Source organism: Hippopotamus amphibius, chromosome 1, assembly GCF_030028045.1.
Source record: "Hippopotamus amphibius kiboko isolate mHipAmp2 chromosome 1, mHipAmp2.hap2, whole genome shotgun sequence".
Taxonomy (NCBI): domain Eukaryota; kingdom Metazoa; phylum Chordata; class Mammalia; order Artiodactyla; family Hippopotamidae; genus Hippopotamus; species Hippopotamus amphibius.
Window position 1 is genome coordinate 199,809,481 of NC_080186.1, and position 24,830 is coordinate 199,834,310.

Consider the following 24,830-nt stretch of genomic DNA (forward strand, 5'->3'; position numbering starts at 1 on the left):
TCTCACTAAAAAAACACCTAACATATTTACAAAGCATATAGCATTACAAGGCAATGAAAGTTTTAAAAGTGAAATATCACTTAAACATTGTACTGGTTTTTAATAAATTCAACATATAACTCTTGATTACCTTCCATACACCGTGACCTGTACTTGATTCCTACCTTGGCAGTTTAGTAATTTCCAAGATTTCATCAGAGTAGCCCATTATCAGAGGCTCTGGAATTTATGTGTTGGGGTAAGACTGTAGGTTTGTTTTCTAAAGTATCTTTTCCTACAGAAAAGCCTTTCCCCACTCCCACCTCCCCCAGCCCACCCAAATCAGACACATTTTTAAATAGAACCCTTCCTATCTCTCCAAGTCTATTCTGCCTATAAAACAAAACATGCTGAAATACACTCTATACCAACTTGGATGTGTGCTATATAAACATAAAAGTAGCACATATTCATTGTAAAAGAAAATATTCAAACAACTCGGAAGTATATAAAGTAAAAATTGAAAATTCTCCCCTCTCTTAATGCATTATTCCCAGGTGCATCCCTTAGAAATGACCACTTAAAGAATTTTATGAATATCAGCCCAGAATTCTCCAAGCATATATAAACATGTATACATACATGTATACACAGACGTGTATATATATGCATATTTTGAGAAAGTATTTTTAAAGTAACTCATGATTATGAAGAAAATTCAAGTTTGCAGAAGCATATAAAAATGGAATGATCATATGCACATAGAATATTTGAGGGAGTATTTTAAAACAAAAAATAACACATGATTATGGAGAAAATGCAAATTATCGTAAAAAGCAAACTGTAAAATACAAAGTGAAAATTTCTTTATCGTATATTCCCACTACCCAAAGATAATAAAAAATGCCCATAGTTCTTTTTGTGTGTGTTCCCTTCGTGAAATTTTCGATGAATACACAAGAATACACATACATATACGTATGTATGCCCAACATACATATGAATATATATAAAATATACACACTTAATGTAGATATGAAATAGGTTCTTATTGTAAAATCAATATGTACTAGATAAGTATTCAAAACAACAAAGTGAACCCTCCTGCAATTACCACCCAGACTGAAAAATAAAACATTGCCAGCCTCTTAGAAGCCCTCTTCATGACTCCTAATCACTACACTCTCCCACCCTCCATTTCAAAGACTTTCACTATCCTGACATATAGTCAATTTCTTGTTTTTCTTTTTAATTTTACCACCTAAATGTACGTCATTAAGAACTATAACTTTTCCTATTTTTAGATTTTTAAATAAATGAAGTCATATATGTATTCTTTTGTGTCTTGTTTCTTTTATTTGCAATATTTATTTATTTTTAGCTTAATACATCTTGGGAATCTTAGTTAACATATAGAGAATTACCTCATCCTTTCAATTCCATGATATAGAATTGAACAAATGGCCTGATAAATACCAAATTATTTTCATTCGTTTTAGTCATTATGAATAACGTTATAAAGAACGACTTGGGCATTCTTTTTCATAAATCAATTACTTTAACCCAAAAAGTAATCTTGGCCCAGAGGCACATGAAAAGCTGCTCAACATCACTAATTATTAGAGAAATGCAAATCAAAACTACAATGAGGTATCACCTCACACTGGTTAGAATGGGCATCATCAGAAAATCTACAAACAATAAATGCTGGAGAGGGTATGGAGAAAAGGGAACCCTCTTGCACTGTTGGTGGAAATGTAAATCGATACAGACACTATGGAGAACAGTATGGAGGTTCTTTGAAAAACTAAAAATAGAACTACCACATGACCCAGCAATCCCACTACTGGGAGTACACCTACAGAAAATCATAATTCAGAAAGACACATGTACCCCAATATTCATTGCAGCACTATTTACAATAGCCAGGTCGTGGAAACAACCTAAATGTCCATCAACAGATGAATGGATAAAGAAGATGTGGTACATATATACAGTGGAATGTTAGCCATAAAAAGGAATGAAATTGGGACATTTGTAGAGACACAGATGGACCTAGAGACTGTCATACAGATGAAGTCAGAAAGAAAAACAAATATCTTATATTAACGCATATATGCGGAATACAGAAAAATAGTACAGATCAACTTTTGCAAGGCAGAAATAGAGACACAGATGTAGAGAACAAACATATAGACAACAAGGGAGGAAGGGAGTGGGTTGAGATGGGATGAAGTGGGAGAATGGGATTGCCATATATACATTACTAATAAGAAAAAAATATATCAAATTGTACACTTAAAAAAAAAAAGTAATCTTGGACTTCCCTGGTGGCGCAGTTAAGAATCCACCTGCCGATTCAGGGGACACGGGTTCTATCCCTGGTCTGAGAAGATCCCACATGCTGCGGAGCAAGTAACCCTGTGCCCCACAACTAATGAGCCTGTGGTTTAGAGCCCATGAGCCACAACTACTGAGTCTGTGTGCTGCAACTACTGAAGCCCATGTGCCTAGAGCCCGTGCTCTGCAATAAGAGAAGCTACCATAATGAGAAGCCCACACACCACAACGAAGGGTAGCCCCCATTTATGGCAACTAGAGAAAGTCCTCATGCAGCAACCAATACCCAACACAGCCAAAAATTAAATTAAAAAAAAAAAAGTAATCTTACTGCTAATGTAAAATTAAATGAGGTGGCATGCTAATTATTTCAGAATTCTTGAACAAATTCCAGTTCCAATACAATAAAATTTTAACAAGGGATGATCCTGTCTTTTAAATTCTAGACTGCCCTCCAAAACCTTACATTTTGCTTAGAAGCAAAGAGACATCTTTAGAGTACCTTGCTGATGTACTCTAAAGTACATCACCAATGTGCTCTAAAGTTTTCCAAAGTATAGTCCTAAATTGCTAGCATCACAGTTACTGGAGGATCTCATTAAAATGCACATTTCCCAGCATTCAACATCTTTGGAGATCGGCCTGATAAATTAGTTAGGATACAGTCTAAACTGCTATAACCAAGAGATTACAAGATATAGTGGCACCAACAAGATAGAAGTTTACATCCTTCTCATTTAACAGTTTAGTACAGCACAGACTGGCCAATGTGGGGAAGGCAGCTCTATTTCGTAAAGCTGTCCAGGGAATCAAATTAATGCTGTCTCGTTGCTCTGCCAATCTTTGAGGTGTGGCCTTGCTTGCATGGTAGAAGCTGGTCCCTGACCATGTCCATGGGTTATCACATTCTCAGCAAAGGGAAGGAAGAAGCAAGGAAGTAGAGGACAAGCAATTTGTCAGGAAATGCAGAAGTTGTGTGTGCAGAAAAATACAGCTACAGCTAGTTAGACGGCATCACAGGAATATGTACCTTCTGGCTCTACTGGCCCTCTGCCCTCTTAACACTGGCAAGTGGCAGGGTTCAATTACTAAGAGGAAGAAGAGGATGGATATAGCAGAGGGGTTAGGGTGAGGGGTTGCGGGGGGTGGTGGCAGTTAGTAGTCTCTGCAGCAGTCTCTGCAGTAGTCTCTGGGAATCTACATGTTAGGTGCTCCAAGTCCTCTGTCCTCATGGTGTGACCAGTCACTGGGCTGAAGAAATGCTCTTTTATATTTAGTTTAACATCACTTCTCCCAAGTACCCCTAGAAATTCGTGAGCTATCTGTATTTACTGAGAAAACCAGGAATCAGTAAAAAATAAACAAAAACAGTTAATATCAATAAAGCGCTAATTAGGTGCCAAGAACCTTACTGAATTATTTCATTTAATCATTACTACAAGTTTAAGGTACTGTTTACTACCCCCCTGATTATAGGTACGGAAACTATGACTTAGGGAAGTTCCTTGCCCAAGCTGTACAATTAGTCTGTAATTAGTAAGGATTCGGACTTGAACCCAGAGCCTATGTGGTTAACCTTAGTCTGTACTGTGAAGGGTTACATTTTAAAAGAACAACTATCCTTAAAAATCTATATATTTTCCCTATACAAGTTACTGATATTAATAATTTTGACATAAAGCAAAATTTAGGACAAAAGGGAGATGACACCCAAGGCCAGCCCAGGCCTGATATTAATGATACTATTACACTTGATCTTAGCCAAAAGGCCGAGAAGTGATATATTAGTGATGCTATTACTTACACTGAGCATTTATACTCTATAAGGCAGTTTCTAAGTGCTTCACCCTTGCAATGACCCTCAGTTAGGCCCTCTAGTCAATTATCTTTAGTTTACAGATAAGGAAACTGGGGCATAGATATGTTAAGTCATTTGGCCAAGGTCACACAGCTGATAAGAGTATTATGCCTAACCACTAGCCCATACCACCAACATACAAGGAAAAGTAGGCATAGTCTCTTGGGACTGCTGGTAATTATGAGTCATATTTACCAAAGTTCTGATACATATTGCCTTTTTACAGGGTATTTCTTAGGTAACAAGTTTTATATGTGAAGGTGGAGGTTGTCTGATGCACAGATAAGGCAATTAGCGAGTCCTCTGAACATCATGGTGACAAACATTTTCCTGCATAGTTATCAATTAATATTTATCAATTTCTATACTAAGTCCTGGAGCTCTACTGCGTGTATCTGGTTCTCATTTTCATCACAGCTCCTTTAAGTAAATGATGCTCCCAAATTTGCATTTGACTCTGGTCATGCAAGGCACACTCCAGGATGAGTGGATGGTACAAGGACAAGAAATGTTGTATTTCCCTCCAAAGACCAGTGTTATTTTGGCCCGCTAAACTTCCTCTTACCTCATTTTTTCAGTGCACCTGGAACTGCCACCTCATGGTTTGCTGCATTCTAGAGACAATTCTCACTGTAAGAAATGAATAGGCATTATTATTATATGAATTGTTGAGAATTTCCAATGTACTATATTATCTTTGGGGGGTATGAATTAAAGGGGTAACATGAAGAAGTTCCTCTGTAGTGAGAGCACAGTTCCAGAACTTGATTATGGTGGTAAGTACACAAATGTATACATGGAATGAAACTGCATCACACACACACACACACACACACGTATGCAAGTAAAAAACAATGAAAATGGAATCAAGCGTATAGTATAGTTAACATTATTATGCAAAGTTAATTTCCTGTATTTGATATTCTATGACACTTTTTTAAAATAAATTTATTATTTATTTATTTATTGGCTGTGTTGGGTCTTCGTTGCTGCACACGGGCTTTCTCTAGTCGCAGCGAGCAGGGGCTACTCTTCATTGTGGTGCACGGGCTCCTCAGTGCCATGGCTTCTCTTGTTGCAGAGCACAGGCTCTAGGTGTGTGGGCTTCAGTAGCTGCGGCACATGGGCTCAGTAGTTGTGGCTCATGGGCTCTAGAGCACAGGCTCAATAGTTGTGGTGCATGGGCTTAGTTGTTCCATAGCATGTGGGATCTTCCTGGAGCAGGGATTGAACTCGTGTCCCCTGCATTGGCTGGCGGATTCTTAACCACTGTGCCACCTAGGAAGCCCCTATATTACACTCTTATTACCTATTGTATTGTATTCAATATTACAAGCAAGATGTCACCACTGGAAGTTGGGTGAAGGGTACATAAGAGTCTGTGAACTATTTTTGCAACTTCTTGTGAGTCTATAATTATTTTCAAATAAAATGTTTTAATGGTGGGGGTGGGGAGGGTAGAAGAGTGGTTCCCAGACCAGCTCTGGCATCAGCTGGGAACTTGGCAGAAATATAGAATCTCAGGTCCTACCCCAGACCTACTAAATCAGAATCTGCCTTTTAACAAGAACCTCAGATGATTCATATGTACATTAAAGTTTAGAAGCACTGCTATACAAGAAATAAAAGTGATATTCAAGTATTTCTCAGTCTTTCAAAAAAAATTTCCTCATTTCAATGTCAGAAAGGTTATTCCAGAGGCCCAGGCCTGCTTCATTGGTGTGCAACCCAATTTAGTCACACAGGATACTGGCTCAGAAGACCCTCCTCCGCTATGGACACCAAGTGGGGAAAGTGGGGAATTGGGGAGTATGAATGGGGAGACTGGGATGCCATATATATATATTACTAATAAGAAAAAAATATCAAATTGTACACTTTAAATATATGCAGTTTATTGTGTCAGTTGTATCTCAATAAAAGTTCTTAAAGGAAAAACAAAAGACCCTCCTCCCCCCATTTTATCTTTGCCTTTGTGATTTGTAAGTGATGTCCTATCCTTTGTGATTTGTAAGTGAACTCTTATGAGACCACAGCACATGCACTAGGAGCTTGGAGCCTCAGCTTACCCACCAGCCCACTTCCCTGCCTCACTGCGATGGGTTCTCAGCTGCCCTGGCACTTTAGAACCCCTCACCCCAACCTCCCTGGTCCTCAACCAGCTATTGCTACTGATCTTCAGACCCAGTAGGGGTCTGAACATAGATAGAAGGGTTGCGTAGCTCCCTGAGACATCTCAGTGTGAGGCATGTGGCAGGCATCCCTGTCCCAGACTGGCAGCGCCACATGTTCACAGGAGACCCACCTCCGATCGAGGTATTTAGCAAGTTCCATCATAAAGGTGGCACTACCCTCAGTGGTCCCCCGTCCACCATGGGTTCCCATGGGCAGTAAGTCTAGGGGAAAGGGAGATGTCTGGCATAGATTCTCTGCCTCCTGCCAGGACATGGGTCTGTCCTGTGGCTGGTGGAGGTGGGATGCCAGCAGCTGGTGGGTGGTATATGTGCCTAGTCACAGGATGGGGCTCTGTCAGAATCTGCATTTGCCAGGTTAAGTGTCCCCATTCCTGTGGATGTGAAACATTAAACAGCAAATAAAAACACCATTACAAATTGGAAAGATTGTGGAAGAAAGAAAAAAGCTTTATATTTTAATTTTCTTGATTTTTGAAGAGGCGCTCCACATTTTCATTTTGTACTAGGCCTGGCAAATTATGTAATCAGTGCTGCAGAGGGATTGGGAATCAAAAAATGAACTTTCAGCACCTGCATGGTAAGTACCTGGGCCCAATGGTGAACTCTAATCGGTACCAAAAGCAGCTTTCATTATAAGATGGCTCCAGGAATCCTTCAAACATAAGGCTTGCTTGTCCCTCTCTTTCAAGGCTTTCTAAACTGGAAAATATCAGCCAGCACCAAGAATTATAAGCACAGCTCTCCCTAGTCTTTCTGTTTATGCCTACTAGTACCCAGGTACACTTCCATATTTTCTTATTTTAAAAAAGAAGACATAATCAGCAGTAAAAATTCTTCCACTTTAAAAAATTAAAATTCCTAAGTGGCAGAATATGAAAGAGAGAAAGAAAGAAAGAAAGAGAGAGAGAGAGAGGAAGGAAGGAAGGAAGGAAGGAAGGAAGGAAGGAAGGAAGAGAGAGAGAGAGAGAAAGAAAGAGAGAGAGAGAGGGAGGGAGGGAGGGAGGAAGGAAGGAAGGAAGGAAGGAAGGAAGGAAGGAGGAAAGAAAGAAAGAAAGAAAGAAAGAAAGAAAGAAAGAAAGAAAGAAAGAAAGAAAGAAAGAAAGAAAGAAAGAAAGAAAGAAGAAAGAAAGAAAAAGAAAGAAAGGAGGGATGGAGGAAGGGAGGAAGAAAGAAAGAAGGAAGAAAAGAAAGAAAAAGAGAAAAAGAAAGGAAGGAAGAAAGGGAAAAGAAGAAGAGTGGAATTTTGGAATAAGTGCGAGGAGAGAAAGAAAGGATTTAGGGTTTTAGAGACTACATTTATATTCCTATATGTTTTGTTCTTCCTTAATTCATTTATAAAATAAATACGGAGCCACTGCCTAAAAGATCACAACATAATTCCCTCTGAAGCATTTTTGAGACTCTGCACTTTTTCTATAAATAAATTTAAATCCTTGCCTTTTTCAACTCTTCCCCATAATTTATTTACGAATAAAAAAAGTGACATTCAGAAATAACATACATCATTTATTCTTCACTGTCTTATAGAAAAATTCTTAGTAATGGTTGTTGTGTGTTTTTTTAATACTTAAAAAAATTATTTATTTATTTCTTTATTTTTGGCTGTGCTGGGTCTTCGTTGCTGCATGCAGGCTTTCTCTAGTGTGGAGAGCGGGGGCCACTCTTCGTTGCGATGCACAGGCTTCTCATTGCGGTGGCTTCTCTTGTTGTGGAACACGGGCTCTAGGTATGTGGGCTAGTTGCAGTACACTGGCTCAGTAGTTGTGGCCCATGGGCTTAGTTGCTCTGAGGCATGTGGGATCTTCCTGGTCTAGGGATTGAATCCGTGTCCCCTGCATTGGCAGGCAGATTCTTAACCACTGAGCCACCAGGAAAGTCCTCCAAGGCCTTGGGCTTTTGCCAAAATGTAGGGTTTGCAGAGAAATAGGCAGCTCCAAATCTGCTGGTGTTGGAGGGTTGCCTGCAGAGGTGGGGGACAGCTGTGGCTCACCAAGGAGACAGGGACACTGGCTGCAGGGGTTCTGGGAAGTGCTCATTGATGAGTAATGGTTGTTTTAGGGTATGGAATTTCAGATGATTTTAGTTTTCTTCTTGCTATTTCTCTGTGTTTTCCCCATTTGTCTATGGTGAATATTATAGGGGACATTAGCACCATTACCTGATAGGGCCCTAATGCCTCTGATACTCATTATTCTTTGATGCGAACTACTTGGATTTCTTTCAGAAATGTACTTCGATCTTTTGGATACAGCTATACCAGTTCACTAACGGGAGTGATAAAGCTAAGTGTGAACTTCCCACATTTAAGGGGTGCTAATTCATTCAACAGCCCAATTAAGTCACCACCTGATAACCCAATTTATTACAACATATCAGACTCCAAACACCCAATTAATTAACTCCTCTGCTCTATATGAGCATACATATCCTGACTTTGTTAACTGAATCGTCAAGTTTGTTTTTGTAAACCAGTGATTTCCATATTATGTTGCAGGACAGTGCGCTAAAGCAACTTAAAAACTCCTTATTATATTTTCAATTGAAAAATTGCTTGTCTTAGAATTATGGGGAATCTACCATAATAAAGTATATTCAGTATGTACATACTAAATAACTGTAACTATTAATTTGTCCTATTTTTAACAGCTTTCAAGTAACTTCTATTTTCCCACAGTATTTCCTAGACAGAACTTAAACTATAAAATGGAAGGACAAGAAGCATAAGCATTTAAGGCAGTAACACTGCCAATGAGGCTAGACTTTGAAAATAATCCAGTCCAGTTGTCCCTAACCCTCAGGGCACCTTAGAGTCACCTAGAGTTTTTTAAATATACAGATGCCTGAGCCCAACCCCAGATCAATTACATCAGACTCTCAGAGTGGGGCTTAGGCGTGGCAATCTATTTTATATACTAGTCACCATTCTGAGTGCTTTTACATAATCATTTAATATGACACCTCATAACATAGGTATTATTTACCATCATCTCCATTTTACTTGTGAGGAATTGAGGTTTAAGGGGGTAAACTGAAGTAAGCGACAGATCCAGAATCATTCCAGGCTGCATCTCAGGCTGCATTATGCTATGCAGTTTCACAACCCTTCAGCTGTTTTCTCAGAGACTGGAGCACTGCCATATAATTCTCATCCAGAATATATATACTCAGAAGATACAGTCAGAAATGAATAAATGTATAAAATGCACACTGATTTTAGGGAGAGCTAAAAGCACCAGTAAAACAGAAGTGATGACAAAAATTTTGTGAAAGACACCCTGAAACAATGAAAATTAAGATAGCATAGTCTGGCTGGTGGTGATCAGAATAATGGTCTCATTTATTGAATGCAATTTTAGAGAAAACTAAGGCACAGAGAGGTTAAGTAACTTGTCCAGGATCACACAACTAGTAAGTGACAGGGCAGGGATCTGAATTGAGGAAATGTGGCAGCCAAACCCATGCAACTAGAGAACAGGGAATGAGAAAAACAAGCCAACTTAGTGCTCAAGCTCACAAATATTTATTTTGGCCAATTGTGCAAAATGAAGCCTTCTTTCTCAAGGAGCTAAACTTGACTATTAATATAATCTCATGTTGAATAAAATGTATATGAGTAAAATAGAAATTTCTCCCTTAAGAAGCTGACAAGTGGGAGAGTTAAAGTAGAAGCAAGATGAGATTCAAAAATTAGGTAAGAGATGGGATTGGATGTTCTTTAAAATACCTTCCAACTCTGGAAGAGTCTATGAATCTCTTTGCCTTATGAAAGTTTCACTCCGAAAAGTTAGAAAAGTTTCGTAAGGTACTACATAAACCACAAGCAGGGGGCTTCCAAGGAGGGAGAAAGAACCTCTGGCTTGGGTGTTCTAAATCTGCAAACTGTAGAACTTTGTCTGAATTTGAAGACCAAGTCAGAGAATCTGATTCCTTTTGTTAAGTACAGGAAGAAGCAATTTACATCGTATCATATTCATTTGTGCAGTTGCTTTGAGTCCAGAAACTAGAAATTCTCCATCTTACCTATCAACAAAGGGAGAGAAAAACCCTAACCAAAATATATTCAAGGGCTGGTGTGAGCAGATGGAAAGGATGCAATGCTAGATCTGCAGAATACCTGGTGGAGAATCTGGATTTTGACTGCTTGCATTTGATGGGATTTTCAAATTACTTTTTAAAGTAGGTCATAGGTGCCTGCCTGAATTAGAGGAGGACTCTCTTAGGGACTCCTGCTGTGTTCTAAGAAATTTCTTTTGGAGCACAGGCAGCCTTGTCCCCAGAAAGGATTATATGTAACAATTTCTATCTTGTCTCCAACATGACCAGAATAGGGCGGAGACATAGGATTCAACACCCTCTGGTTATTGTCCAGGGACCAATTACTATATTCACAGCTAACTTAATGGGATCCTGAGTAACATCATTAAAGGCATAGTAGGCAATAAATGATTATAAAGAACCTTGTGAAATTCCCTAGGTATCTCTGCCTGGTCTACCTCTCTTATCTAATACCATCTGTAGATGCACACATGACCTGGAAATGGAAACTGTGTACCTAACAACTTCTAATTGAAAGAAATCTAACTTGTTTCTATATACTGCTCATTGAATGTTACATGTTCGATCATACCTAGGGAATCTAAACTAGTTACTGCTAACTGCTTTGCAACTCTGAAGCTCAATCATTAGGTTTCATAAAACCTACTTGTTCTAAGTGAAATAGTATTTTAAAAATTCAGTTGAGGGGCAATAGTTTTTGTTAGAAGAATTTGGTAACTTCTTGGGAGATGACTCAGGATGCCAAACAGAGTGAGGTTGTTGTTAAAATGCAGATTCTTGGCCACTCCCCAGACCTGCTAAATCCAAACCTTCAGGGCTGGAGTCTGGGGACCTAAATTTTAACAAGCTCCCCAGGGGATCCTTGTATACTTCAAAGTTTGAGAACTTCTGCCCTAGGGTATCACCAAACCAAAGCTAAAAATCACTTGTTACCACCAAATGCTACAAAATGTTGAACTTCTAGCACAACTTTAATTGGCTAAAGGAAATCCACACTTTTTAGTATTAGAAAAATTCCAGTCACAATTTGACTTTCTCATATTTAGGGGCATGATTCAGCGTGTAGCAAAGATGCCATCAGCATCACTACAGAAATCTGCCCCATCCTGTACTAGGCTGCTGCAAACAGGCACCCTCTCCACCTCTTGACTATGATTGGTATGACCCAAACTTCATCACTGTCTTTCTCCTTCATCATCATGCTCTCTCCATTTCTCTAAACCAAGGACAATGTTAGTTTGGGGTATCACATTAAAAAAAAAAGTACACTCTTCCCTTAACAATATTTAAAATTTTTTCTTATATTGTTCTTTTCAGTGTATTTACTGACCAAATGACACAAAAATCTGTCCCTATGGTAGCAAAATTCTTCAACCTCCTACCAAATGTTCTGCTTTTAAATAATATTCATAAGTCTATCTGAGCTAACAAAATGACAAAAAACTCGAACAAATGAAAAAACCCAGGATGAAATTGGCTTCAGCAGCCTAAGAGAAAGACCATGTGCTCGAGATATATGAAGCTATCCCCTCGGACACATGAGAATTATTTCACCAAATCCAAAATGTAATCCTATCATAGGTAGAGAATTCTTTGCCATTCAGACAACATCAGAAGCCTCCAAACTTATAAAACTATTAAAGAATTGGTAACACGCAAGAACTTTTTTACAGAAGTTTCCATGCTTGTTTGTTTTTCAGGAAGAAATAAAAGCAAGTACAAACACTTGATGAAAACAACATTTATCTATCTAACTGAGCTCACACAGAAACTAGAAATTGAAATGTACCTGTCAAAAAAAAAAAAAGTCCAATTGCTTAGGCACTAGAAATCAAACCTCTTTCATAAAGAAAATTCTCCCAATCAGACACCATTTAGCATGGCTCTATTAGCATCACTTCTCAAAAGGCAGAAATCTTAAATGGAATGAATCATAAGAGCTGGCTTCCACCAACTGCCATTCCACTAGACAGGAAGCAGGTTGTCAACCGGTGGTAGGGTGTCACTGTCCAGGCAGCTCAGCCTTGGGTGGTGGTGGGGCCCATGAGAGCAGGGGAAGCCCATCGAGGGAAGTTTTGCAGGTAGTAGCTTAGTAAATGGTTCTTTTGCAACTTTTTGCATTTAGACTATGATGCAGAGAAAGCTCTAGTTAAATGTCATAGTCCACGGGGATCTTTTTCTATCCAGGAAAGGGACATTAAGAAGTATGGCTATAGTTTATTCTGAATTTATAATCAATATATAAAATGAATGAGGACAGAAAACACTGAAATTGTTGAGAAATAACCATTTGCTTAGATAATAAGATTTAAAAGGAAATTGACTAGAATGCTATAGAGAACTTGTTCCTTTCTAGCAGAAATGTTTAAAGTTAATTCTATAAAGCTACAATAATCATGACAGTGTATGGTACTGGGGAAAGGATAGACACATAGATCAATAAAGAAAAGAGTCTAGAAATAGACCCACATAAATACTATGGCCAATTGATTTTTGACATAGGTGCAAAAGGCAATTCAATGGAGAAAAGATCACCATTTTAACATATGGTGTAAATCTATTATGCAGAAAAAAAAATGAACTTATCGCACATCTTTTATAAACAACTCAAAATGGGCCACAGACTTAAAGGTAAATGTAAAATATTTAGGGAAAACATATGGAAAATTTTCGTGACTTTGAGATAAGCAAAGAGTTCTCAGATTTAACACCAAAAGTACTATCTTTAAAAAAAATTGATAAATTGGACTTCATCAAAATTAAAAACTTTTTTGCTCTAAAAAATGACACATTTTGCTCCACAAAAGATACTTTAAGAGAATTAAAAAACAAGCCAGAGACTGGAGGAAAATATTCACAAATCACATACCTGACGAAATACTCGTATCCAGATTATACAAAGAATTTTCAAACCAAAAAATATGAAGACAAACAACCCAACTTTAAAAAATGACAAAAGAGCTGAAAATACCCTTCAAAAAAGAAGATATGAGAATGGCAAATAAGCACATGAAAAGGTACCCTATACATTAGTCATTAGGGAAATTCAAATTAAAACCACAATGAGACACTAATATGTATCCTGTAGAATGACTAAAATTAAAAACAAAAAACAAAAAGTTGACAATACAAAATATTGTTACACACAAAAGCCCAAACTCTCAAAAAGGAAAAAAAAAATGGAAATGGGATAGCCATTTTGGAAAATAGTTTGGCAGTTTACTATAAAGTTAAACATACACTTACTAAATGCAGTTAATCCCACTCTTAGGTATTTGCCCAAGAGAGATAAAACTCATGTTCACATAAAAACCACTTGTTGAAGGTTTATAGCAGTTTTATTCAGAATCATCAAAAATTAGGTAGAATGCAAATATCCTTCAACTGATAACCAAACTGTGAGGCATCCATAATGAAATACCATTCAGCAATAAAAAGGAACAAACTACAGATACATTCAACAACGTGGATGAATCTCATATGCATTATGTGAAGTGGAAGAAGCCAGACCAAAAAGGCTACACACTGTACGATTCCATTTATGTGACATTCTGAAAAAGCAAAACTGTAGGAATAGAGAACTGATCAGTGGTTGCCAGGGGTTAAGAGAGAGGGGAGAAGGGTCTGACTACAAAGGAGCAGCATGAGGGAGTTTTTTGGGAGTGATAGAACTATTCTGTTTGTTAAATGTATAAACTAAAAGTAAATTTTACTGTACATAAATTAAAAATAAATTTTAAAGAGTTTATTCTGAATAATGCTTGAATATTTTAGAGTAAACCTTCTGGAACTGCCACTGCAAACCAAAAAATGCTTTCAAATTTTCTATTTTTAACGTAAATTTCCAATGCCATGTTCTGTTTTTGGAAAATAGTCAAAAATAACATTCAGTTGATCTATTCAAACCAATATGCTTAGAGTGTGTGTGTAAAAAATAGATTAATTTTAAAACCACAAGACAGAAACATTTTTTTTTAAAGATTCAGGAAACTAAAAATGAAGCAAAGATACTGATCAATTCAAAATCTACATAGGACAGACCTCTTCCTCCATGCAGAATACAAGAAATGTCAACATTTGACAAAGCTAAATCATGCTGCTTGGCTTTCTATACTATTGAAGTTTAATACAATCTGCTGACTCCAGGACCATTTTTTCACCAAGGGTCAGAGTTACAATAGATCATTAACATTCTGGACTGTTGCTGCTTTTAAGAAATGTGAATATTCCCTGTTAGAGACTAATACTTTTTTAAATTGAGATATAAATGATATACAACATTGTGTGAGCTTAAGGTGTACAACATATTGATTTCAATACACTTACACTGCAATATGAGGCTAATACTCTTTTGCAGGCACATCAAATCATACTTCATACTTTTAATATTTTTATGTTGGCTCAGTTGAGAAATATTGAAGAGAACTATCACAATTCAAATAACTGGAGTATTTAAACTACCTAAAATAATTTTACACATAAGAGAAGTGATTTATTCAAGGCAAAGATACAGACTCCAGAAGTATAGAATCAGAAACAGAGAGCATTTCTCCTTATTCTCAGTTAATGGTCCTGCTTCCAAGATCAGATTACAGATTATAAACACATTTCTGTTCATTAGTCATCGTTAAAATTAATTTTCTATAACAATTTGAAGAGGGCATTACCACTCTAAGTACTATGCAATAATATCAGCCCTTGGAGACTAATGTATTCCTTTCCTTCTCCAGGTGTATACTATTCCCTACAATTGAACTGGCATTTTGATCCACTCAGGATGGACAATGGTCAAGGTACAGCCAGGAAACTTTATTCAGTAAGTATGTGACTCCTACCAGTAGCAAGGATCTCTTACTCTTAAATGCTTTTTGCAAATAATCACTTAGGCTTCACATTGTTCATTATCTCCACTGAGAGTGCCTGATTTCAAACTCCCATATGATATAGAGCCTCCTCTGATTCTTGGTCTCCCTGCTTACTTTCTCCCCAGTAATCTCTTGTTCCCTGTTCATTTCTCATCAAAGTGCCTACAGGCTCCCCCATTGTTGCCTTCAATACCTACTTTCTGTTATAACATACCTAAAGGATGAGGTGTGCACTGAATAAATTCAGTGCCCAAGGGGCAGCTGTTCATTCCACCCCCTTTTCTCCCATTTCAAAACACACATTTGAATGCAAGGGACTGAGCAAGATGTTACTCTTGAGAAAATCTTGGAAGCATGTACAAGGACACACACACACCTCAGGCATGAGACAGCCCTGTCAGTAGTGTGGCCCACCATTGCCATGATTTTAAATGGGAAGGAGGTATATAGCCCTTACATGGGCATGGTTTGGGAATACTCCCCGGTTTTACCTCTCTCCTCTTCTTTCCTTATAACCTCTCTCACAAAACTTGTCCAATTCCATGACTCCTACTATTATCTCAATGAGATTGACTCTGAGGCCTAAGACCCACATTTTCAAATGATTGCCAGTTTCATACACATACTCTACCACTATTTCTAACCTAAACCAGCTTCTTCTCTTGATTTCCTTATTTCTTTTCATGTCAATACCATCTTCTAGTAAATCAAACTTGAAGCTAGCAGTTATTTTTGGCTCCTCATGCTCACTCCCTTCTCTTACCCAAATAAAGTGTTAAATCCATCAACTCTACTTTGCAGAGCCTTTCATAGCCTCCTCCTCTTCTCTATTCCCCTTATCAATACCTTAGCACAGGTTTATTATTTTTGCCTCTTAATTCAGTTTCATTTTTCCAGTATCCCTCCACTCCAATCCATTACTCACACTGCTATCACCTGAAGTATCCTAACATATGATCTGATTATGCCACTTCCTGGTTAGAAGCCTCCAAAGGTTCCCCATGGCTCACAGCTAAAAGTCCAAACTCCTTAATCCATTATTGAAGGCTCTCTTCACAATCTGTCCCCAAGCCATCTTTCTGGCTCTGTCTATCACAACCACCTTCATGTGTCCCATATAGCAGTTAAACCAAATTACTGTCTTTCCCCCCAAACACACTGTGATAGCAAACCACTACTTATTAGATAGCTAAATTTAGGATGTTTCAATACTCCCATTATCACAGCACCTCTGATGTTTCAATGCTAACTTTTCCATGAAGTTTTTCCCAGCACCCTGAGCTGAATATGCTCCCACAATGCAGAACTCCTACACCACTGAATTAGTGCCTGAATAGTGCTTCTCATCTAATATCCCTATTCTCATATCTTACATCCCCTGTTAGACTATACTGCCCTGTTTCTATTTCTGTAAATAGTCTAAACTATAAGGGTAATGTTGGTTCTTAAATTTCCAAAATCCAAAGCAACAGCAAAAGCTCCCAAACAGTAAGCCATAACAGATCAAATGATCAAAGATGATAAATATGATACTTGAATAAATTGCTGACTGAAAACAAAACAGGATCAGGGTAACTGCAATTCTAATTCTGCAAATAGAAACAGAAAAGCTTCTGTGTTCATGTGTGTGATATATATAATTTCTACTTTTTCCCATAATATGTTCTGGAAACCATGTTATAAAGTGAGTGGTATTTTGCCTTTGGAACAAGTGATATCATTGGGGATTGTGCCCTTGAGCAAAGACTCATTAACAAATAAATCATAGATATGAACAATATGCAATAAAAGCAAAGATATAACAACTGTAAATCCTTATAATTTAAAATGATAAGGACTTATAATTTTTTACAAAGCATTTATAAAATGCTTTTCTTTTCTTTTCCTTTTTTCCTTTTTTTTTTTGGCCATGCTGCACAGCTTACAGGATCTTTGTTCCCCAACCAGGGATTGAACCTGCATCCTCGGCAGTGAAAAACCTGGGGTCCTAACCATTGGACTACCAGGGAATTCCCAAGATGAGCATTTTCAAACGTGCACCTGTGCACATATTTGTTATACTGAGGGTCCCAATATATCACAAATTATTTATGCCACATATAAAAATAGAATTAACTTTCATAAACCTCACTAAAGTCAATATGCTAGCTATAATAAACCAAAGCTGAATGGATCATTTTATTTAAATTCTAACTATTTAATAGAATATTTGGTGTCTGTGTGGAAGTGGTGATTCAAATGAACTTAAGTCTTTCTTTCAAGACCAACAACAAAACCAACCCCCAAGCTGCCCCCAAAGAAGAACCAACCATTTCTTTTTTTTATTAATTTTACTGTGACAAACTGACACATTCAGTATAATTCCTCAGACCTTAAAGCCATGTTCCAAGACAGAAGTGCTCAATTTGGAAAAGGAAATTTTAGGTTCTGACCAAGCTGACCAAGCTCTGTCACTTACCAATTGGGGATACACAGCCTCTCTGAGCCTCAGTTACCTCAAAAGTAAAATGAGTATAAAACAATGACTATCTCAAAGGGTACAGAGAAAATTCAAGGAGATAATACAACTTAATTTTTTTTTTAAATGCAAAGTCCAATCAGGAATTCAAGCTATTATTATCAATATTGTTCTAGATGTTGATGGCATTTGGTCCACTATTAGCATGATTTTTGTTTGTTTTTATGGGTTTTTAAAGTATCTTTTTTTTTATTAGCATGTTTTAAAGTGAAAAGCCGAACAGGCATTTTGCCTCCTCTTGTCTTCCTATTTCCTCAGTTTATGCAAAATGCATATGCTCCTTTTCAGTACAAAACAGCAGAGAAACAGAAAGAGTTGAGAGGTCACTCTTTACCATCCCTCTCATTCTCAGAACTTATTTGACACCTTTCAGGGCACTTTGCACTATGCTGAAAAGCCACAGAAACAATTATCATGTGGGAGAAAGGGACATTTTGGTCACTATATTGTGTAAGCCTGTGGACAGGACATTTTTCTCAGTCAGTACAGAAGGAAAGCATTTTATTGGTGTGCAGGAGAATTAAACAAGAGTCACTTTACTTGCAAAGAACATAAAACTTCCTAGAGACTGCTCTTCAAGTGGGGAAACGCAAGGAACAAAGAGGGAAAGAAGCCCAGAAAGGTGTCAGTCAAGACTGGGTATCTTTGTCTTAGGAAGCCAGAGTTGTATTTTCCATAGATCTGAGAGAACGAGAGAGAACCCTGCCCACCTCACCTTCTACACAACACCACCTAGAGAAAGATGGAATTTGAAGTGGAGGGGAGGAAGTGAGAGGGGGTTGGGGGAGGAGGGATATTTTCTTACTCCCAGATTACAATTTTTTAAAAGAACCAGAGGGTCCTAGGAGGAAGAAAGAACTCTGGAGACTAAGAGACTGTAGAGATAGTAGTCTAGAGCTGGGATACCTTCCCCCAAGATAGGGAAAGGGAAGAGGCTGCCAATCCCACGAAGGGTACAGCCCAAGTCCACTGTCTTTTCAGCTCCCTGGAAAGTGCACATGTGGAGAGGAGAGTTGGACCTAGTAACCCAGTTCCCAAATGAGCTATACCTCTCAGGAAATCATGTATACCATCATCATAAATGTTTCAGTGCCAAGTAGTGACTAAGGAAAATTTCAGCCTCCCTTCTCATAATCCCTATCAATGCCACCCTCAAAGTAATGGCCATATAAACACACAATTTAAAGCAAAAACTAGTATGTTTGCTATGTAAACCCAGTTTGAATTCACATCCCCCAGTTCCTTCCATCTAGATTGCACCCAATGTTAAACCCTTCCTAAAGGGAAATTCTTGCGCTTCTAATGGATTATACCAGCACCAATGGACATAGACCAAAGAGATCTCCCCATATATTCCGGGACCTCTGTAAGACCTGTAGATTTATTGTTCTACCACATAGTGAGATGGGGGGCTCAGAGCCAGATTTAGCAATGATGATGATGATGATAAATAATGCAATGTGACATTTCTTACACTTGAATGGAATGGAGTAATAAATAATCACACATGACACAACAATCGCTCGCTTAAAATCTGTGTTTAGGCAACAAATGTCCCTCCTGTAGGTATTTCACTTTTATTCTCTATGAACATTTAGTGAAGTTCCTTTAAAACCATCAAGCTCTTACTTCAGTTGTGTGCAAAGAAAGGAGGAGATTTTTGCACAGGAAAGAAGAACAATGTAATAGTGTGCAGTCAAACACAATGGGAGGCAAGAAGCATAAGGGAGAAAGAATTCCAAGGGGGAAGAATCTCCACCTGGAAATTCTTCCAGAGAGCTTCTCAGCTATAACTCCATAAGGTTCTGTGTTCTCTTTTCATAACAGAAGCCACTGCCTTGCACTGACATTAGTAGAAACTATTTTATAAGTGGCTTTAAGAAATAACTCACAAAACTACTAAGACATGTATAAGACAGAATGGCCTTCAGCACCAAAAAAGCACTAAAGCAGAGATTGAAAACTAGAAAGCTGTGGACTAACTCAGGCCAAGAGACTTTTTTAATGTCCACAAAACGTTTACTGAAAATTTTAGTTAGGTGCCAACAAATAAACTCAGAAAGCCCATGTAAAAATCTTTGATTTACAACTTTTCTTGAAAAATTAGAAGATTGGACGACACTGGGTCCCTGCAGGTTCACCTGCCAACAATCAGCCAAACCAGAAAATCACTGATCCCTTTGAATACCCCCAGCTCACCACAGTCCAGCACCTTCAGTCCCTGTGGCATACTGTCTGGCTGCTTCACTATTTCAAGTACATGATGGTCCCTGAAGGCATCTGAATTGGTGACTTTGGTTCCAAAGGAGAGGTGAGAAATGGTCATTAAATACGTGGCAACCCGGAATGAGGGGTCGCTCAGCACATGAAGGCCAGCGATGGCCTTGATGTTCACACAACCTCTGTTTGCGCTGCACACTAGACATCAGAAATGGAACAGGTCCTGAACCAGTTTCCTTCCTTTTCACCTTTTGCTTGCACTGAATTATCACATAAGACAGATTTCCTCTCAGTTAAGTCCAAACACTAGCTACTCAATGGATATAGTGGCTAGAAGGACACAAAGAGCTGATTCAGACCCTGCCCCTCCTGGTTGTAATAGGTTAGGCAGGTTGCATTTAAATGAACGGTGCCTCAGTATCCTCATTTATAAAATGAGTGACTTTAGTTAGAATGATAATTAAGATCACTTTTAGTTGGCCTCTCCCCATCTATACCACATTTAGTTATCTAAAATCTATCTATTCAACACTCAAAAAATGTTCAAGTTCCACACCTCCACAAAACCTCTCCAGGCGTCTCCTTTGAAACTTTAAGCTCATAAACACTACCACCCAAATTAGCATTTACTAATTCTCTAATTGCTTTGCTTTGGGTTTGTTAGTTCATTCCCCATATTCAAACAGAAAATCCCTTTAAATAAGAGACTATGCTGTTTAATTTTTAAATCTTCCACAGCATTTTACATTTATTTAGTATTCAATAATTGTTTGTTAATTATACTGAATAATGATACAGAAAATATCTATAAGATGGCAAACTTCCCAAAGAGCAACTTTCATCAGCCTCCTGAGAACGAATTACCCTTATCAGCATCACAACTTGCCCATTTGATTGAGGCAGGCATAATGTGTACTATGCAATGAAGAGACACACAACTAGATTACCCTATTACTTTGTACATGTTCATTGCTTCCTTCTATAGCCAAAATGCTCAAAAGGGGAAAAATACAAACAATAACTCACTGCAATAATATACTGTATTACTCACTGAAAGATTAGGCTACTCACTAAAATACAGATGAGAAAAATTTTCCTACCACGATTAACAAAAGAAAATCTTCTATTAAGGGGCTGCAGGTCAGACATTTACAAACTACAGTGAAAACCACCCTTGCTCCTCCCCCTCCCACCCCCACTGGATGTCATCAGAAGTTCTGAGTAAGAGGAGGCCAAGTTAAGACGCCATGTGGGCGGGGATTTACCCACTTTCACCAGAAAAGCAACCGTATACAGGTTTTAGTTGTTCTGGTCAAACTCTCCCCACCCCCACCCCCAAATAATTAACGCTTTAGATATGAGGTCTGTCCTTCCCTATCAAATAGTAAAGCAAACAGAAGAAAAGAATAATTCAAGTATAAAACTACTTCTTAAATTTTTGTGATTGCCTTAGTTTATTCAATGAATTTAAGAATAATTAACACTCTAGTAAACTAAATTAACAAGTGTTAATCACGTCTTAACAGCTAGTCGAATCTGGTGGATTGAAATTAAGTCAATTTTAAAAATGCTCTCCTGTGATGTAACAACACTTAATACAGGCGTTTCCACTTAACCTATATTCTATGGAAGGAAAATTTGTTCTGTAACTTATACGCATACAATGCTAGAGGGTCTAAATCAAGAGGTATTGTGCATGAAAGCTTGAGGATTTACTAAGGGGGTAGGGAATGAATCATAAAAAACTTCCACTTGGACCTTTCTGGAAAATCATAGCCCTATCCAATTTAAAAGTATGGGAAATACTGATTAAATGCCTATAAATTTTTCTGGGGAATCCCTGTAAAACGCAACAAAGTTTTACAATCTGAGAGAAACAAAAATCGTCTCAAATTAAAAAAAAAAAAAAGGTAATTTTAAAAAACTGCCTTGCAACAGTTTCAAGCCTTTGAATGGTTTGTTTTTATCTGGTGTTACTGACCACCCATTAATTCACGCTCTCTGACGGGAAGCGTGTCGGTCCATCCACATACAGCCTGAAGAGGGCTCCTGATTATGCTCCCTCCTTTAGCCACGCCTACACACGGAGCATCGCGAGGAATGGAAAACATGCCCAGCCTTCGCAGCCCCTCACACACCCATCTCCTCCACTTAACATCAATAGCTTAAACTCTAGCTAGGTTTTCCCACATCCCTGTCTAATGAAATGGACAGAACTCAAACAAACCTGAGAATGGTGTCGCTGTTTCTCTTAATTTGGGTCAAGGACACTTTACTCTTCCACTGCCCTTTGAAAGGAAAACCGCTCCAAGTCCCATAAAAAGGCACAACCCTGCTCCTGTGGCGAACTCCAAAGGAACGGAATACTGTTTGTCACAACAGGGCATGGCGTGGGAAAAACCTTTAAATTCCGTTTTCTATAGTACTATGCCCACCACGCGAAAGGGATTTACGCTTTAGGCATGGTGTTGTACTTAAGATGCTCCACAAAATCTAGCAGAACTGTTAAAGCCAAGGGCCAACTCACTAATTTCAAACTTAGGGTGAAATGACGAAGAAGGGCATCCTCCCCAATTTCAGTCGCTTAACAATAGCATCTCCAGTGACTCCGCCTACTGTCACCTCCCTCACACATTCTACTCCACAAACTAACGCAGCCGTCGGGGGACGAAGTCCTTACTTGGCCACACATTTGGGATCGGGAATCCTCCTCTCCAAGGACCACCAGCGCAGGAAGAGACTCTCCTCTACACTCCTGGCTCTCCACTACTGTACCCCCCAAGGGGCGGGGCTCCGACTCCAGGTAACTAGAGCAGGCAACCTGGACACCCAATTAGCAGGGGATCCCCCAAACCAGCCTGGCCAATCGCGGACAGTGAGCCGAGACGACCAGATGTGACGTCAGGTGTGATTAAATTGGCGCGTCACCTCGACGTCAGCCTCTTACCTCTCGGACGTCCCGTCCCGGGAGCAAACTACAGAGACTTTGGGCTCCGCCCCCGTGAGAGTGGAAGGCAGCCAATGAGGGTGGCTCTGAGGGGACCGGGACCAATGGGACGAGCCCGGGGCGGGGCGCGAGGCCGGAGGGTGGGGCGGGTGGCGGCGGTGGCAGCCCGAGGTCTGGCTGCGCGCAGTATATGACAGTACGTCAGCAGCGGGATGGCCGTAGCTGTGGCGGCGGCTGCAGAAGCCCGAGCAGCCGCGGCCGCAGTGGAGGCTAGAGCCCGAGCGGCGTCGGCGGCGGCACCCCGGGGAGTTTAAGATGGCGGCAGGGGGGGCGGCGGGCCTGCGGGAGGAGCAGCGCTACGGGCTGTCGTGCGGGCGGCTGGGACAGGACAACATCACCGTACTGCATGTGAAGCTCACCGAGACGGCGATCCGCGCGCTCGAGACCTACCAGAGCCACAAGGTGAGCTGGGCAGTCGACCGGGCTCGGGAAGGAAGAGGGCGTCCCTCGCCGCCCCGCCGCGCCTCCCCCTGCCCCCGGCACCTGGCTCGGCGCTGGCGGAGCGGTGGCTCTCCGCGGCTACCGTCAGCGCCCGCGGCGGCAGGGCTGGGCAGGGCCGGGCAGGGCCGGGCAGGGTCGCTGACGCCGCCGTCCCGGGCCAGCCGGGCGCCGGAGCGTTGGGAGGCGGGCGGGCGGGCGGCCCCTGGCGGCGGGGCCGAGGCAGCCGCAGCCCCGGCTCGGCTGCGCCGCCGCCGCTGCGGGACTTTCCGACGGCGCCCGCGGGTTTTCTAGCCTTTTCTGTCTCGATGAGGGAGAAAGGCACCAGGGAGACGAGTGAGATGGCTACTCTGCCCATGGCGTGCGGGGAGGGGGGGCGGCGGGGGGAGGGCAGCGTCTCAGTAACGAACCGGAGAGGACCGGCGGGTGCCAGCCGTCTGCGTTTTGGGGGGTACCGCCGTGGAGCCGCAGAGCCCGGGACACAGGCGCTCCGCGTATGAAGGTGGAGCACACGTTGTACTCTCAGGGACCTGGGGACACAGGCGCTTCGCCTATGGGGCGGGGGGAGGGGGCACCCCGTGTCCTCGCAAAGGCTGAGACGCAGACGCCTCGCCTACGAGGGAGGAGGGGGACACACCTTACACTTCCAGGGACTCGGGCACACGGGCGTTTCGCGTTCCCGGAGACACAGCAGCGCGTACCGGGAGTCGCACACACCCAGCGCTCACCCGGGAGCAAGCCTTCGGTTACTGAGGAGAGAGATTCTCCGTGGCTCCTCATACCCGAAAGACGCGTCGCCCGCGGCTGAGGCGGATTCACGGACAGAGAGAGAGACCTGGATGGAGGGGCGGGGAGGCGGGTGGGGGGAACACACCGCGTCCTGGGCCAGACTCGGGTTTCGCCTCCTGCACCGCGTCCCGGAGTGAGATTCATGGACACACACAACTCCAGCACGGCGAAGGCTCACATACTCGGCAATTGGAGGACAAACCCAGGGACGCGTTTTCACGTTTAAAAAAAAAAAAAAGTGAGGCAGAGAGGGGGAGGCATAGCGAAGAGATGCCGCAACCGGAGTGCCTGGGGAAGCCGTTTATGGACATGCAGTACTGTGAATGGGTGAGGGAGACAGACTGGACGCATCGCATAAGGGGAGGGATATACCATATGAGGAACCGGTAACAGTCACTCTTGAGAAGAGAGACGGCCCATGGAGGAGAGAACCCACAGGGCATCCCTACAGATAGCCGAGTCCATACCAAGGAAACATGCTCCAATGAACTGATCTCAGAAAGCAGGCACAGAGGGCAGGAGGGACACGCGGACACATAGTTATTCAGATAAAAGTGGAGAAAGG

General features: G+C 40.6%; 1 protein-coding gene, 1 long non-coding RNA gene and 1 other non-coding gene across 4 annotated transcripts in view; 1 reads left to right on the plus strand and 2 right to left on the minus strand.

Moving 5' to 3' along the window:
- LOC130855344 (uncharacterized) overlaps positions 1–23,565 on the minus strand; it is a 238,017-nt gene extending 214,452 nt beyond the window's left edge. For both annotated transcript variants that reach the window (XR_009054306.1, XR_009054304.1), the window contains exons 1-2: positions 23,429–23,565; positions 4,743–4,807 (exon numbers count right to left, since the gene is read on the minus strand). This is a non-coding gene — a long non-coding RNA (uncharacterized LOC130855344). The remainder of the gene's footprint in view (positions 1–4,742; positions 4,808–23,428) is intronic.
- LOC130842199 (U2 spliceosomal RNA) lies at positions 3,912–4,100 on the minus strand. Its single transcript, XR_009050376.1, has one exon. It is a non-coding gene; the product is annotated as a U2 spliceosomal RNA (small nuclear RNA).
- The window catches only part of ELL2 (elongation factor for RNA polymerase II 2), a 72,388-nt gene continuing 70,676 nt past the window's right edge, over positions 23,119–24,830 (plus strand). Inside the window, exon 1 of the mRNA XM_057738803.1 lies at positions 23,119–23,440. Coding sequence (XP_057594786.1) covers positions 23,294–23,440 — 147 coding nt within the window. The 5' untranslated portion in view covers positions 23,119–23,293. The remainder of the gene's footprint in view (positions 23,441–24,830) is intronic.